Below are 16,141 nucleotides of genomic sequence, written 5' to 3'. Positions count from 1 at the left end.
AAGTGCAATACAAATTATTTCTGTTCTAACTAAATTATTTAATGCACCAGAAAAGATAACTTTACACAGTTCCCACTTCAAGACAAAAATGTCGGGAGGGTAGGGTAATTGTCTTGACAGGTAGCTGCAGCTGTGATATGTCACTTTATGTATGGTTCCCGTGGCGTGTGCTTGCACTGTCAGCTGCATGCATTAATGGCATGGGCAGTCGTCAAACGTGGTCTATTTCTGGGACATATGCCAGGGTTTAGATTTGAAACGGGTCTTAAAAAAAGCAAGCCACAACACTGCAGGCCGTTATTTCAACCCCCCCCCCCCCCCCCCCCCTTGAATCTAAATTTTACTTATGTCATTCCCTGTATGAAACGTCTGGGCAGTTTGGTCAAGCAAGAAGCATGAAGGCAAGAAACAATTAGCTGAGAATGTTTTTAATACAAACAACTCTAATCAAATTTGGAAACACGCGATACAACCTAAAGCAAATTTTATAAAGAAATGAAATCTAAAAAGAAACGTACGTCATGGGGATGAGCATGTGGTTAATAAAAAAGAAATAGTCTCTTGCCCCCCCCCGTTACATACATGATTCGATTCCTGGGGAAACCCCTGACTGCAGGTCATCAAACAAAAGGCCTGCATGACTGGCGAAGCTCTTTCACGTGGTTAGAAGGATGACCGCACATTGGAAGTTATTTTAATCCAGCCTTGGCCAATCCCCTCTGGCGTCTCGGGGGAAATGGCCTCGCCCAAGCGCATTTGAATCTCTTAATACCAAGCCTACAGTAGTGTGGGCTGTGCTGAAGGGGATAGCTACAGCCGTTCTCAAGAAGTCTGTCGCGACCCATTCCTCTGCGGTGGATTTTTTTTTCCGCGAACGTCAACTACCGCGTTGTACCACTCGAGCTGTTTACGAAAAGCGTTTCTTCCCGGGAATGCGCGTGTTCAGTTCGGGAGCTGGCCCGCTGGAGCTGAAGCAAGCGTGTGGCGCCCGGCCGGCGGGCGATCGGGTTGCCCGTCTCGGGTGTCCCCGAGGCGCGCGATCCAGGTGAATGACGTCGCCTGCAGCGTCGCGGCGGCGGCGAGGGCAAAATCGTGCGCCGCGCGCAGAAAAGCGCGCCAACGTGACAGCTGAAACGGGGCGAACGCACCGGACGCCGCGCGCTGCCGCAGCTGTCCCGGAATTCCTCGTTGTGTACGGCGTGAGCTGTGTACGCGCCCAGCCATGACTGCCGGGGTGCACGTGACCGCGCTTGTTGTACGCTCCTCTGCCGCCGGTGATTCAATCCTTCGCCGCGGCTTTCCGAAACCGATACTGCCGGATCGCGTTGATAGAGCCCGCCACGCTACCGGTGCTGCGGCAGCGTCTAGGCGCAGTCCGATAAGGGGTTCGATAGGGCGGCCGAAGTTCGCGCCGTATCGAGGACGCCCGGAGCTACGTCGAGTATGAGCGCGAACGCTGGAGCGGCGTGCTAGTTGGCGGTCCGTCACCATGGCTGCTACCAGCGAAGGCCGGGTCACCGCGAAGCGGGTCAAGGTCGGGCTCAAGACCCCTCGTGGCGATCAGCTGCTCGACCTCGACTTGGGTCTGCCGCTGTCCACTATCGTCGAGGACATATGCGGCCGGGCGGGCATCGTGAGTCCCGAGTGCTACGCGGTCAAGTACGACAGCAGCGACGTGTATGTCTTCGACGCCAACAAGTCGGACATGCGGAACGGCGACGTGCTGCAGCTGGTGCGCATGCCCATGGCCAGGAACGAGGTCGTGGGCAGGCTGGGCTGCGGCTCCCCCGAGGAGAAGTCCGAGGCGCTTCGAGCGCTGCTCATTCTGGCCTCGGACCCCGACTACGCGAGTCACTTCGTCGCCCGGGACGGTCCCAGGACCCTGGTTACCGGCATCGAAGCTGGCGTCTACAAGGGAACCACGCTGTGCCGAGCGCTCCTCAGCCTGCAGAGCCTCGTCGACCAGGGCCTCGTGTCGTGGGAGCTCCTGTCGACCAAATGCCTGAGCAGGATTCTCAAGGAGACCAACTGTAGCGGCGAAACGAGTTCCGCCTCCGTGGAAGTGTTCCTCGGCGTGCTCGAGTCCGCGGTGGCGAGCAATGCGTCCTTGTACGAGACCGTCTTCACGGGCATGCCTTGGGAACGCTACGCCGCGCTCATGCAGGACTCTTCGGTGGGGGTAATGAGGAACTGCATCATCTTGCTCAACGCCCTCTTCGCACAGGGCAACGCTGGTCACCGGGACGCCCTGAAGAGCGCCATAAGCAACTGGAAGCTCAAGAGCGTCGTGTGGACGAGGCTGACCAACTACGGTCAAGTCGACTCGGAGCTGGCGCGTGCCCTCTACGTATTTCAAGTCCAGCTGCTTAGCCTGTACGAGCGACTTCGCAGAGCTTCGGTGGACACCGAAGACCTGGCTCTGGGCGCCAAAATCGACGCCCTTCTAAATCTCGGCAACGGGGCCGCGTGTTCCGACGTCAAGCTGAAGCGTCTGAGCAGCAAGCGACGCATCTCGGCCCAGTACGCCGCCATGGGAATCAAGAAGGCCGACTCCCCGCTCAAGGACTTCGCCCAGCCGGCGGGAAGGCTGGCCATCGACAACCTCCTGTACTTCGCCGAGAAGTACAACCTGAGCTTCGCCACCGCAGTTCAGGAAAACCTGTGCAGCTCCCCCGAGCACATCTGTCCGCTCGCCGAGAGCAGCGTACTGCTGTCGGAGCTTCTGTGCCGCGTATTCAACGTGGGCGAGCCGCCGGCGGAGGAAGGCACGTTTCTGCTGATGTTCTTCTCGCACGACCACTTTCTGGAGGAAGTGTTCAGCGTGTGCATGCTGCTCGTGTTCAAGACTTGGCGCGAGATGAGGGCTAACGCGGCGGGCGTCCGCAAGGTTTTCGCCATCGTGCGCGAGCAAATCAAGCGCGCGCTGCAGCTCAATCCGCACTGCTCCGACGTGAACGGGTTCCGCACGACGCTGTCGTCCCTGCCCTACTCCGAGATCGTCAAGCAGCTGCAGCGGGAGAACGACGAGCGCAAGGCGTCCGAGAGGCAGTCGCGAGCGGTCAACCAGCTGCGGGATTCATTCAGGGCCGAGATCATCGAACTCGTCAACCAGAACCGCATCAACGTGCTCTGCAGGGGTGCCAGGTTCCCCAAGTACAGTGCCAAGGGGAACCGCATCAAGGACCGCCACGTGTTCGTCAAGCTGTCGCGCAACCTGAAGGCCATCCACTACGGCGACTGCAGCGCCACGTGCGAGGAGGCCGACATCGAGGAGCTGCCCGAGTCGATCGCGGTGTCGGACATCGAGATGGTCAACACGGGCGCGTCGTGCCCGCAGGCCCGCAAGGCGTCCAGGGCCGTCGTGGACCTGGCCTTCTCCATCGTGGTGTGCAACGACGGGCCGCCGCTCAACCTGGTGGCCCCCAGCGCCAAGGTGCGCAACCGCTGGGTCGACGGCCTCGACGTGCTGCTGGGGAACGCGGCCAGCAGCATCGAGGCGCGTGGGGACATGGGCATTCTGCTGGACATGGAGGTCCGGCTGAGGCTGCTGGAGACCGAGGGCATCCACATTCCGGAGACCCCGCCACCGGTCCCTCCTCCGCCCTCCAACTTGAATTTCTCCTCCGCCAGTTGCCAGCTCTGATCCAGCTGGCCGCGGACCCTCGTTGTTCGCTTGGCAGATCCAGAAAGATCCCGGGAGCACAGTGCGCACTGCGCACCATCTCATCCTGCCTGTTCTCTGGTCATGCGCATCTGCTGAATTCGGGGTATCATCTCCTCCCGCGCATCTCTTACCACTGTGATATGTATGTTGCGAGCGCAGTTGTAGATCATCTGTTGTCCTAAATCCACGCCACAGCTGCTGCTGTATATACGGTGTAAAAGGGAGATGCATGAGCGTGTACTTGCAAGGTTGTGTCGCCCGTTGATCGTATACTGTTGGCTGGCTGCACCTGCGCCGGCACAACGTCAAATGGCGATGGCCGACCCTCTCAGGTATTTTCTTCGTATTGTTTGTTAGGCGAGCTCGTTTCGTTGTTGTAGTGCTCAGTGGTGTACATTTTCTTGTCGTTTTTCTGGTTGTGCCTTTAACACCCGAACCTTTAGTCTACATAGCGTTTTCTATTTCTCCTGTTCAGAATAAAATGAGATGCTGTTGCGTATTTGAGACTCGCCTGTTAACATTCCGATGGGACTTACCACTGAGTGACCTACGGTCTTAAAAACCATCGTGCACGAATGCGATAAGCTTTAAAAGTACATACATGACCGCACAATGGCCTAGTGGCACTCCTTTACTGAAATAAAAATAATAAAACCCGCATGGAAGACCGCTAGCGCCATCTAATGAAAACTAAAATGCATTTGTTTATTTTTTATTTCAGTAAAGATAAGCTAATTTCTAAAACAAACAAACTGGGCCGTTAGGAACATTCAGGTGGATTTGTAAAACTTCTCGTATTGACGCGCGATGCTTTTTGAGCCCGTGGATCATGAATTAGCAAGTCCCAAAGAAACTTGATCAGACGAGTCTCCCTGAATGCAGACTGATTGCCCCATGAATCAGCCTCTAATGCATCGCTGATAACGCGCAGCACCAAGCCGCCGCGGTGCTCAGAAGGCGCACATTTGTTCTTCCGGCGCACGTGCCTTTAGTGCTAGCTCACAACAAAGAACGCGGTTAACTTGAGCCTTCGTAAAAAGTTTGCTTCCGTTTTCGAAGAACCAAGCTCTTTGCGGAGTTGTTCGAGGCTAAACAGTTGGTGCGACCGGCTTATACACGCAACTCATTCAGGACGCAAGTTGTAGCTTCCCAAACCAGTTTGAGCCATGGCTGACGCCTAGCGATCCGAGCTCCTGCATCCGCTGCAGAAACGGTTTTCTTGCGGTTCGTGTCGCCAGGTGCCCTGCAGGCGGAAATGGGAATAAGTTGGCACCAGTTGGTCCGAACTGCAACCAACTGGTTTGTGGTCCAGTTCCCAGCTGCTAGTTGGGAATGGGGACAAAAGGTTGCGAACGAGGCTGTAAAGCATGCAGCCTGCGCCAAGGTTTGACTTGCTGCGCTGGTGCCTCGATTGTGCTCTGATCATGCTATGTTTGCAGTAGAATATGCGAAATAATGCCGTACCGGTAAAGGCTTCAGCCGGTGTTTCCTGAGGGGGGTGAAATTATTCACTGTGGGTCCTCGTGCGCGAACTCTGCGCCCAAAACGAGAAGTGCACAAGAAATGAAACAAGCAAACTCCTTGTGTGGTTTTTGTAGGATGGCTTGCTCCATCTCACTTTTGTGTGGGGGTGTGTGAGAGAGAGTGAGGGCGACGTGCCCTATTTTCTTTTCATCGCTTCTGGCTGTAACCTCCAACCAACCAGCCCATAATTGCGTGTTCGAGGGCTTGGAACACCGTCTGTGCCACCACTGCGACTACCGTATACATTTGCTGGCGGTGCATTGTGGAAAAAGCGGGAATGCAATCAGCGCTGGACCAAACGGAAAGGGCTGATACATCCGAGCGGCTGTTCTATGAGGGGAAAATGATGTAGGCACTCAAAGCTCATTAGTCACCCATATCTCGACCGATACCTTGTCGGCAGTTGTTCAGCGAAAGCAATATCAGTAAATGACAATGGCTCAATATACAAAATGACAACATTAGCGCACCCAAGATATTTGTCCGGGGGGGAAGGGGGGGGGGGGTATTTTGACAACAAATATAAAGCTTAATAATATATATATAAATGTAAAATAAATATAACATAAATAATAAAAATACTAGTCAAGTTTTTTTTTATTTCTCACACGAAAAAAAAAAAGGCGTGAAAGCAGTCGCCATACCACATAAAATTCGCCTGCAGGAGGAACATAATAATGGACACGCGGTTAGATTAAAAAGGGAGACACAGGAAGCCTTTTTGCCATTGCCCGAAGCCTCGGACCCGAGTTTGTAAGTAGAAGGGAAGGAAGGGGGAACGGCAGATCAAAGTCGCAACGAAATGCAACTATAAAGCATTCCTGAATGTCTTCTTTTCTCATGAAGCCAAGCAGAGGGTAAAGCACGTGCTGTCTCCTCGGTACCCTTATTTATGAAAAAAAAAATGCAAAAAGAAAAAAAAACTGCTTAGTACAGTTTATTATTCGCTGCTTTGCGAGATACAACAAAAAAGGCGGCGGCTCTTGTCTCAACGGCATGACGATTGCAGTCGTCAGCAATGAGGGAGTCACAATATACCGTCAGCATCCACACTGGCCAAAAATCCCACTCAGGACGAGGAAATGGTCATAGCCTTGCTATAAATTCTACCTGAGCGACCGCATTCATAAAACAGCAGCCGCGCTGTTAGAGAAGACTCCCAACCAAAGAAAAATTATTTTGATATGGACTCCTGCCCGCTGCGGTGTACAAGGGAGTGAACTAGCCCACGCAACCGCTCGAGCTCTTGCCAACCGAGCTGTGTTACGTAGGACGCCACCACACCCACCATCATCCCCACACCAGACAGCACAGGAAGGCCAATAACAAGCACGCATTATTAGATCACTCAAAGACAGGCTAGTCACATACAGGGATATAATAAGTCACTGCAGGTTAGCCAGATGCCACCGGCCCACCACACCATATCCAGGAAAGAGGAAGTCACGTGGCGACGGGTTGCCAACATTTTTCCAAGCCCTGTTACCCTTAACCGTTGCTATCCAGACCTTTACTCAAACCTCTGCACTTTGTGCACCATTGGAGCGGACCTAGAGCACATGTTAGGGTCCTGCTATGAGCTCCAAAGAAATACGACCGCCTATACAGTCAAACCCGGTTATAGTGAACTGCAATATGCGCCATGATTAGTTCGATATATCCATAGTTCGAAATAGCCGAACCCGCCTGTAACGAGTTTTGTTACGAGTTCGCAATAAGCGGGACCCCACCATCCTCCTCCTGCCATCTCCGCATGCAAAAACGAACACAATAAAGTATGCCATTACCATGCTATTTATTGCTAGCAATAAAGCTACTTTCATCTGTAACTACCTACTTTCCCAAAAAGCGGTGATTCTTGTTTTCACTTCCGTTTTGCCGGCGTCAACTAGTAGCATAGCATTCTCTACCTGAGACATCAGTTGCAGTCCGTGTCCTTCAATATCGAAGCAATATTGGTAGAGCACATTGACTCCCGAAAGCGCTTCATTAAGCATCAGACGGCTTTCACTCGCGACATCCTCCGCCTCTTCGGTGCCTAGCAGCGCCAGCGGCCATGGCATCGGTGACGGCGTCGGCGTCCGAGGGGCTCACAGTGAAGGCAACGTCGTCGTCGACACTCAGGCAATCCTTGAAGGGCACTCCTTTCAGCACAACATCGAGAACGTTGGCAAGCTCTTCTCACAGTTCGCCGATGCTCCATCTTGGCCCGGACTCGCTGACTGGGAGGGTTTAATCATGAGTCAGGCGCGTCGGAAACAGTTACGGAAAGTGCCGGGAGTCACGTCGCTCCATGGGAGGCTCAACATATCCATCGCAGCCAATCAACATCTCAATCGCCGCTCCGAGGCCATGCACGCGCCGAGTTCGTATATCAGATGTGAAGTGCGTCATAAAGAATATGTTTCGCGTGTATTTCCGTAACCGTTTATTTTTGTTCTATAAATAGGATAATTCGCTCTATCCGGGTTCGTTATAATCGGGTTTGACTGTAATATGAAGTCCCATATGAATACACTTATAAAAAATTAAGGCTTTAGAACAATGGGAGACTGTTCTGCTCAGCTCCACACCGGAGCCACAACTCACAGCAGTCCGGATGGCCGAAGCCTATGCGAGGATCCAAGGAATTCTGGCTGACGGCTGACGTAGGGAGACCGTCCAACTCGTCTACACTTCAGAACCCATCTCGGGCATCGAATAAAGTCCTCTCTCTCTCTCTGTGTTCACCTGTCTACCATATCTGTAAAAATGGTTTGCACGGCGAAGCCAGCTTCGAGGAATTAAGATAGAGCCGAAACTTGCAATACGACTGAATGCGAAAGTTTATTGAAATTCGATACACCAGCAAGCGAACGAAATCTGCTAGTATACGTTGGCACCATTTCCGCTGAGTAGTCAAATCAGGGGTTTATGCAGAATTTCGATGTTGGGGGGGGAGGGGGGGGGGGGGTCGGTGGGATGTTTGGGAGGGTGTTGTATAAATCCGTAGGCAGGGTGCTTGCGGTTTGGGGGGGTGTCGAAGTCCTTCTGGGGGGGTGTAGGGGGGTGTGTTTAAATCCCTGAGTCAAATTTACCCATATTTCTAGAGGTCTATTCAGAACGACATCATTGTTATCCATGTTCACTGGTATTTCTGACCCCCCCCTTCCGTCTTGGCGTCTTGGCACCTTCACATCTTAGAAGCGGTCCACGCTTCTCCGGCGCTGCTGTTTGCTCTCCGACTCTGTGCGATTCGATTCTTTGTACCTCACGCGTTCCACGAAAAACGCCCTCAGATTGGCCAAAAGCGCCCCTCTCCTCTTCACATATGCTCTTGCCAAATTTTAACACCTCATGAGCCTGATTTTGATCAGGCAAGCACGGTCCTGTCCTTTCTACATGTGCACATACCCCAGCCACGGCCGTCGCAGGCAAAAATATTGAACATCCTGAGAACATGTAAGGTACCTCAGTGACGACCATGGTCGACAGCCACCGAAAGCAGCTGTGAACGGGAGAACAACCGCAAGCACGTTTCCCTGTGGCCATGAAAGCAAAGAAAAAGAAGAAAAAACGAACGAAGCTCACACTAATGCGTAATACTTGAAGGTAGCGAAGCTCACGCAACCTTCACGGCCATTACGATTGCCGCCGATTTGCTTCTTCGCTGCCGCAGCTACCTTTACTCCATCATTGTTGTTATAAGTGTGAGCTTCTTTAATTTTTTTTTTTGGATGCCATAACCTCGGACATCACCTCGGACATCATCATCCAAGGTATTTTCTAAGCAAACTTCGGTGTTAAAACAAGCTGTTAAACACATGGTGGCATCGGCTGGCGGGAGCAGCCATGCGGGCGCAGTTTACTGCTTGTCACTCGCAGATGAACTGCGCTCGCAAGAGCAAGTGCTGCCGCGATTACGCGTCGAATGCTGGAGTCTCTCGTCCCGATCAAGTGTTGCCACGATTACGGCTTAACGCTGGAGCTTCTTTTTTTTTTGCCAATCTTGACCAATCTGTCTGGCTTGACGAACGTGCGCCGGGGACGCTGGGTGGTCGCAGCGAAGCATGCATAGACGAGCGCTGGGAATTTTCTTGCTTTTTTTAACAGCCCGGCGGTCGCCGCAATCTTGGCCAATATCCCTATGTGCACGTGTATGCTAGGCTTGACGAACGTGCGCAGGGCACGCTGGCCGGTCGCCTCGAGACATGCACACACGAGCGCTAGGCATTTTCTTGGTTTTTTAACTGCTGGGCGGTCGCCGCGAAGCCCGCGCTCATGTGCGTTCGCCCGGCAATTTCCCAGTATTTTTAACTGCGTACACGAAAAATTACGATTTGCTAAATACAAGTTTCGTTCCTTTAAAAGACTGCATTGATCCAATGGCGCCGATTTGAAAGTGAACTTCCATCATCTGAGCAATGGGGACATCACCAGCCACGGGAGTACAGTGCTGCCTGTACTACTATTTGAGTGCTTAGTGTTCAGTTAGCACACTTAGTATTACCCCTAAAAAGAGCGCCAGAAATTGAGTTTCCCATATTTCAAATAATTTTTTTTGGGTTAAAAACGCGTCTCTCGAGGATGGAAGTGATTTAAGGGGGTCGCCATGGGCTGGTTCTTCTAAATTAAACAAATTTTTATTTTTACTTCTTGGCCGTTTTAAATTAAGAGTTCAAACTTAATTCGGAATTACATAAGTTGGAAAAAAGGGGATCGCACCAAGAAAGGATGGCACCGAGAAAAGGTGTATAAGCATAGGCGTGCGCAGAGAGGGGGGGGGTGCGAAGTCTTACCGCAGCCCCCCACCTTATGGTCACAACGCATTTCTAAGACGAGGAATGACTATAAAATGTTTACTTCAATGAGATGGAATTGCAACACATCTCTTCGATCGCTATTCTAGCGGCTATCCCCCTAGCTCCCCCCCTACCTGTGAGCACGCCTATATATCTAAGTGCTAAAAGTGACATTGTGTAACACTGATTTGCCCAAGATTGAGTAAATAGTACTGAATGATGAACGCATATCTCAATTCCGCACTCCAGCGCTCAAATATATGGAACCGCGGCACGCGGGTCAATCGACATACCGCTGAGAAATTTGTAAAGCTAAACGCATTTCACGTGGTGCAATCTATTGTGGATTTTATTTGCAGCTGCACGTTTGTTTTTGTTTCAAAGCCGGCCGGGTATTGCGCGTTTATTTTCGTTTCATATCGTCCGAAGCACAACCAACGTTTGAAAATTGCGCGCAAGGGCTACTAGATGGGACTTACGCATCGAGCGCAAGTCGCGAAAATCGTGCGTAACAGCGACTCCCGTACACATTGATGCTCATTTTTTATATGTTCGGGTCATTGGACAAATTATATCAAACGTTTTTAGAATGGACGCAGACAACCACATACACGTCTTTTTATTTTTTCTCTTCGGGCGTTTTGCTAAGAACGGGCAGTGAAAGTTGACGCATTTTTAAAATTTATTTCGTAATACATTTTTTTATCAGATTTATTGTTCACGAGTTCTTGACCGTCCACACTTCAGTATTTGTTCGTTCCGCGAAGTGTACGTGCCTTGCATGGTAGCACGCCCTATCGGTCGCAAGCGAAGCGGGTTATCTTGCCTACGTACCTGTTGCTAGAAAATTGTGCAAGATGTGGATTCGCATCACTGAGCGTGACGCCCGCAGTTATGTGCGAGAAGTTGCCGCTCTAGGCCGTGAAAAAGCGCACAAATGGAGTAACTAGGCTATGTTTCGGTATGCGCGCGCCAGAGAGAAAACCCAAAAAGAAACTCGTGAATGGTATAATTAATACTGTGCTCGCATTCTATTATGCTGTAGTGTCGCGTCTCTTTTTACACTTTGTTAAGCAACGGATATTCTGTTACTTCTAATACATTGGTTATGTTTCGGGCCTCGGCGCCGACTGCATGACGAAAACCCAAAACCAGCTCGTCTAGTCACGTGACAAACATCCGGGCGAGGAATGCGCTTCGCTCATTGGGCAAAGCGAAAAGAACTCCAGCGACCTCTGTGAGAAACCGAAAGAATTTTTTTCCGTAACAGTTCACGCTTCGCGAGTCGGGCCGTGTCCACGTAGTTTTTTTTTATTTTAATCCGTTACTCAAACATTGCTTTCATATGCACTGAGTGCAGCGTACTGATGTTTCCAGTAGGATAACGAGACTGCATCTTCATCGGGGATGCCTAGATCCGATACGAAAAAGTCTGGATTTTTCAAGGGTGTTCTCGACGGGCTACGGTCCTCGGTAACCCAGCCAGTGAAACCAGAAGCCGACGTCGAAGAGACGCTGCGACCGGAACATTTTAAGGTTTCCAGAGTAAGCGAACACACGTTTTTGAGACCCATAGCGGATTTGCGGGGCCGCTGGTGGCGGGCACGTAATTGACTCCGGTGCGCGCTGCGCTGGCAAAAGGGGGTGTGATTTGTGTTATGACGGGAGTCGCCATTTCATTTGCGGGCTCGTGTGTGTGCTTTGACAAGAGCTCGCTTACCGCTGCAGTTGCGCTGATTGTTGTGCGATGATTTGCGAGTACGCAGTGTTCGTCACGTTGAATCCGAGCTGCCTTTCGTTTTTATGCACCCACCCTGCGTTGCTTTCGAAACGGGTGCACCCGTTCGGCTATGCAGTATGGCATACACGTAGTGTGCCGTGGTTACAGCGTGCAAAGGCGGCAATAATTTAGGCAGGCAGCAGTACCATGCTGGTGTAAGCTGCGTGTGAGCTGGTCGTATGTAACCGGTGTCCCTCCACTTCGCCAAGAGCGTTTGCTTGTTTCCTGCAGAAGAGATGGAGGGATGAGCTTCGCTGTGCAACTGCTGCTGTCGTGCTGCGCACGGAGTGCATAGGCGTCTAGATTTCCAGCACTTTCTTTGCGCTTAACGTTATCCAAGGTGGTGTGCCTAAGACGTCCGTCAGAGACAAGAGAGCTATTCAGTACGTTAAACTGTATTGGTGTAGCTGAAGTCCAGTTTGAGAAAATCGGTGCCGACATGTGCAAGCGCGAGAAGACCCGAAACAGCTGAGATTTAATGCTTCGCTGCGTATCTTCTAGCGGGCCTGTGAAAGCTTATCGCCGGCAAATTCTACGTGCCTTGCTGGTCGCTTTGAGGAAACTACACCGAGAGTCGCATATAGTGACAGTTCGCTGTTCCAGAGTCGCGAACCTGCAATAGCAGCCGTGTGGACCTTGGGATTGTTCTGTCGCGAGTGGACAGGGTCGAGCAGTGCAAGTGACGCAGATTGGTTGCATTCCTGGAAGAACATTAATCATTGCAGGGACACTTTCACTTTTATTTTATTAGTATTATGTTTTTGTGTAGAGCGTTATTTCACTGGCCTAGTGGGCTTGGATATTATGGCTGCCTCTGGATGCTCGCAGAGTTGTCCCACAGGAAAAATGTACTGGGGCACTTTGTAAAGAAACTACAAAGAAATTCTGTGCAATGGCCTCCATGGTTTGGTGCAGAATGCGTTTTGAATTTCATTGGCCTAACTCTTATACGACGTATGAGCGCCTTGTCACCTAAAATAGATATTGGCTATGGCTGACAACTTAAATTAGGATTTTTGCTTTCATGGAAGCTTTTCTAATTTGAGCTAACTGTCAATTCGGAAGTTGCAGACCAGGTGGAAATGGAATTCTTGTTGTCTTTTGGACGTTTACATTTTCACCAGTTAGAAAATAATTAATACCTTTGACACGACAAATAATGTAAACATAAGTATTGTTCACCAGCGTAAGTTGTAAGGCAGGTAGTGTTCGAAGCACGAGTAACAGCATGAAAATTAGGCTTGCAAATTCTGACCACCTGCGCGGATGTTTTAGGTACAGTCTTTGTCAAAATTCTGTGGGCCATGGCGACCGTGGCCGGAGCAGGTCTGCGGCCAAGCAGGGGCGCTGCGCTTGCCCCTGTCGGCTGGTTACGTGGCTAAAGAGAGTGAGGGGAACTTTTGCGCATTCTGGCGCGATAAGTGCAGCCGGTTTCTCAGAGCAGGCTCACTCTGCTTAGGCGCAGGCACTTTGCACAGCACTTGTCGCGCCGGACACACTACAAAAGCAAAAGTTCCCCTCACTCTCTTTAGCTGCGTAACCAGCCGACAGCGGCAAGCGCAGTGCCCCTGCTTGGCCTCAGACCTGCTCTGGCCATGGTCGCCGTGGCCCACAGAATTTTGACAATGACTGCACGTTGTTGCCTACATCATGTTACAACTTCATAATGCTGCAATTTGCAATATGCCAGCGATCCATTTCTTGGGAACTGGTGTCAAAGTGCCTGCTCATTGGCTCTTAGTTCTCTGCTTGTACTTTTGCAATTCTCAAGCATCCAGGGGCAAAACCAACCTTCAAGCAGCAAATCTTCATGATCTGTAAATGAAATAATGGAAATTTAGTCCATCTAGGTAGTCTCCATCTAGGTTTATGGGTCACCCCCAAGCTTAATGTATTCATACCATCCTTTGTGCAAGAATTGTGTATCAGGTTACTTCCTCACTGACTGAATGTAAGTGTCTCTATTGATGGCAATTTTTCTGGGAAAAATTGAGTGGAACGCAGACTGTGTAACCTCCCTTTGGAGTGCAAGTATTTAGAAATATTGGTTTCACCTGAAAAGGATGGATGTTATTTGCATGTGAACATCTACTGCTTGAAACTGAAAAGCTTAATGGGCAATGCATATCTGGCATTACTCTACAGTTTGCTTAAGCTCACATAACGGAAATGCCTGGCTATTAAATTATATTGGCTGTGTTAAACTTCGACATTTTATACTAATGAAACCACAAGGAAAGAAAGGTGAACTGTTGAAATGTGAGCTCGGTTAGTCTTAGTTGCCATCTATCAGCTAGTAGAATAGTGAAACATTTGCAGAAAGTCCCTTGTGGGAATTCTCGGATAAATTTCTAAGCTGTCTTGCTATATACTGAGCCACTAAAGTTGGCTTCACAACTGTGCACACATGGGTTGCTGGAAAGACGCTTTTCCAGGAGCAGCATAAGCAGTGTAGTATCAATGTAAAGAGGCCCTAGGGCATTTTATTAAAGGTTTCCATAAGACGCCCTTAGATCCCTACGAAACTCAGTACACCGAGCTACGTCAGGGTAGGCGTCACTGACAATGCAAAAGTGCATTGTGGGGGAGACATCTTTAGAGGCAACATTAGGAGACTTGTGTCGCAAAGTATGAATGCCTGGGCCCCTTCAAAATGGGCTTCACAAATGCTCACAAGGGCTGTGCCGGAAAGGCATTTTTTCAGGGTCGATATAATGAGTCCGAAAGTCATAGCTCCTTTAATTCAGTGCCTCCATTATACCCCTTGGAGCGGCACTATGCACATAGCCTCTTTCAAGATGGCTTCACTGCTGTACACAAGTGCATTGGTAGGAAGACTTCTTTCTTGGGAACAGCATGGGCAGTCTCGTGAAAAACTGAAGGCCCTGGAGCCGTCTGTAATAGCATTTTCTTGTAGAGCAAAAGTGACACATCAAGTGACAGATGGACAGGCTGGTTCCTTTGCTGAATGTGCATAGAAAATGCTTGTGTGCATTTAAAGAGGGGCTGCTAGCAGGCAATGAATGAAGTAGTGAACAAGGGGAGGGTTGCTGCCTGCTGGCCAGTTCACCTCAAATAAATGTGTGCATGATCTTTCTTTGCCTGGCAGACTGTACGCCATGGATTTCCTTTCCAACCAACGGCACTGGCATTTGATCCGGTGCAGCGGATACTTGCCATTGGAACAAAAAATGGCTCTCTGAGGTTGTATCCTTTGCGGTGCATTCGCATGGGCTCTACATTCCCTGCTGGGCTATCTAGCATCGAGCACCAATGTGTCCCTTGCTAGGGTATTGTAGCACCCATCAAAAAAGCCACGGCACATGCTGCGTTCTAACTTAGTGTGGTGATGGGATGCCATCATCTTTGCATCTTGTGGTGCTTAGGGCGAGCGCATTGACTGTTTGGAATTGATGCACTCTGGGATTAGGTTGATGCAGATTAAAGAAATAACCGTTTCCATGGAAGTGCTTTTCCGGTTAGTTGGAAGAAAGCAGGCCAATAGAAATATTATTTGCACGAAGAAATGAAATGTTTGGGTTTTCGTATGTTTAGTATTGGTATTATGTATTGCGTGCAACGTTGTCGCAGAATTTGGGCACCAAGGCATGCTTTTGATGCATTGTGACCACTCCCTTCACTTCAGTACCCAATATGAGAGGAATCGACCAAAGTATTTAATTTACCAGATTTTGTGACCTGCCCATCAAATGTGGCGCACTTGTGGTGGGGGGTTGCTTGCGTACATTCTGAGGTGCTTCCCACATCAGCTCTAAACAAGACGAGGCCTGCGAGTATTCTGTGAATGCGAATGGTGTTTTGCCATTAGGGGAGGCCCTGTGGGTGCGGTATGCAGTGTACCATAGACACTCTACCCTCCAATTTCACGAGAGCTTCCCTTTGTATCGGGGCTCCCCAGGCCCCTGTAAGTATTGTTGGACCACGGTGTCAAGTGTGCATCTCCTTTGAGGCACCATATGCACTATCTGTGTAGCTGCTGCTGTGGAGTATCTGATAAACACGTCACCTCCTGTGTTTTACATCGCCTTATTTTTATGACATTTTGTTTCGGTGCAAATTTCTTGTGTGGCCACGATTTGTTTGTTTGTTCCTCTGTTCTGATTATTTAATAAATTGTTTTGTGTTTTGTTTGGCAGTCTTTACTGTGTCCTCAAAAGGCTGCTCACAGCCTGCCAAGCTGCCCTTATTTTTGTTCCCAACATTTGTTTGACTTATTTCTAACAGGAATCATCATATTTATGTTCGCTGCAGTTCAGAGGCCCCTCACATAGACTTACAGCCACTCCTATCTGCTGCTACCCAAATCCACTCTCTGCCCCAAATGTCCTCATCACGTCTCTCCATCAAATTATCCGTTGTCTTCTGCTTCGG

General features: G+C 50.1%; 2 protein-coding genes across 9 annotated transcripts in view; both read left to right on the top strand.

The window, feature by feature from the left end:
• The first annotated feature begins 678 nt into the window (after positions 1-678).
• Positions 679-5,670, top strand: LOC144153814 (engulfment and cell motility protein 2-like). Its single transcript, XM_077685543.1, has one exon. It carries the CDS (start codon positions 1,490-1,492, stop codon positions 3,641-3,643), a length of 2,154 nt encoding a protein of 717 aa, XP_077541669.1. The 5' UTR covers positions 679-1,489; the 3' UTR covers positions 3,644-5,670.
• Positions 5,671-11,207: 5,537 nt separating this feature from the next.
• Tomosyn (syntaxin-binding protein tomosyn) overlaps positions 11,208-16,141 on the top strand; it is a 50,757-nt gene continuing 45,823 nt past the window's right edge. For 4 of the 8 annotated variants that reach the window (XM_077685615.1, XM_077685616.1, XM_077685614.1 and 1 more), the window contains exons 1-2: positions 11,209-11,514; positions 14,859-14,956. In XM_077685615.1, the coding sequence (XP_077541741.1) occupies positions 11,377-11,514; positions 14,859-14,956 (236 nt within the window). In that variant the 5' untranslated portion in view covers positions 11,209-11,376. Of the gene's footprint in view, positions 11,515-14,858; positions 14,957-16,141 lie in introns of all 8 variants that reach the window. The other 4 variants (XM_077685621.1, XM_077685619.1, XM_077685613.1 and 1 more) reach the window with 3 other exon arrangements.

The sequence above is a fragment of the Haemaphysalis longicornis genome, unplaced genomic scaffold (genome assembly GCF_048455015.1).
Source record: "Haemaphysalis longicornis isolate Haplotype H1 unplaced genomic scaffold, Haemaphysalis longicornis Haplotype H1 scaffold_9, whole genome shotgun sequence".
Taxonomy (NCBI): Eukaryota; Metazoa; Arthropoda; class Arachnida; order Ixodida; family Ixodidae; genus Haemaphysalis; species Haemaphysalis longicornis.
The sequence above is the reverse complement of the archived record's forward strand: the minus strand, read 5'-3'. Positions and strand labels throughout refer to the sequence as shown.

Bases quoted from the DNA above. Each gene is read 5' to 3' on its own strand.
- LOC144153814 (XM_077685543.1), top strand. From the start codon at position 1,490: ATGGCTGCTACCAGCGAAGGCCGGGTCACCGCGAAGCGGGTCAAGGTC.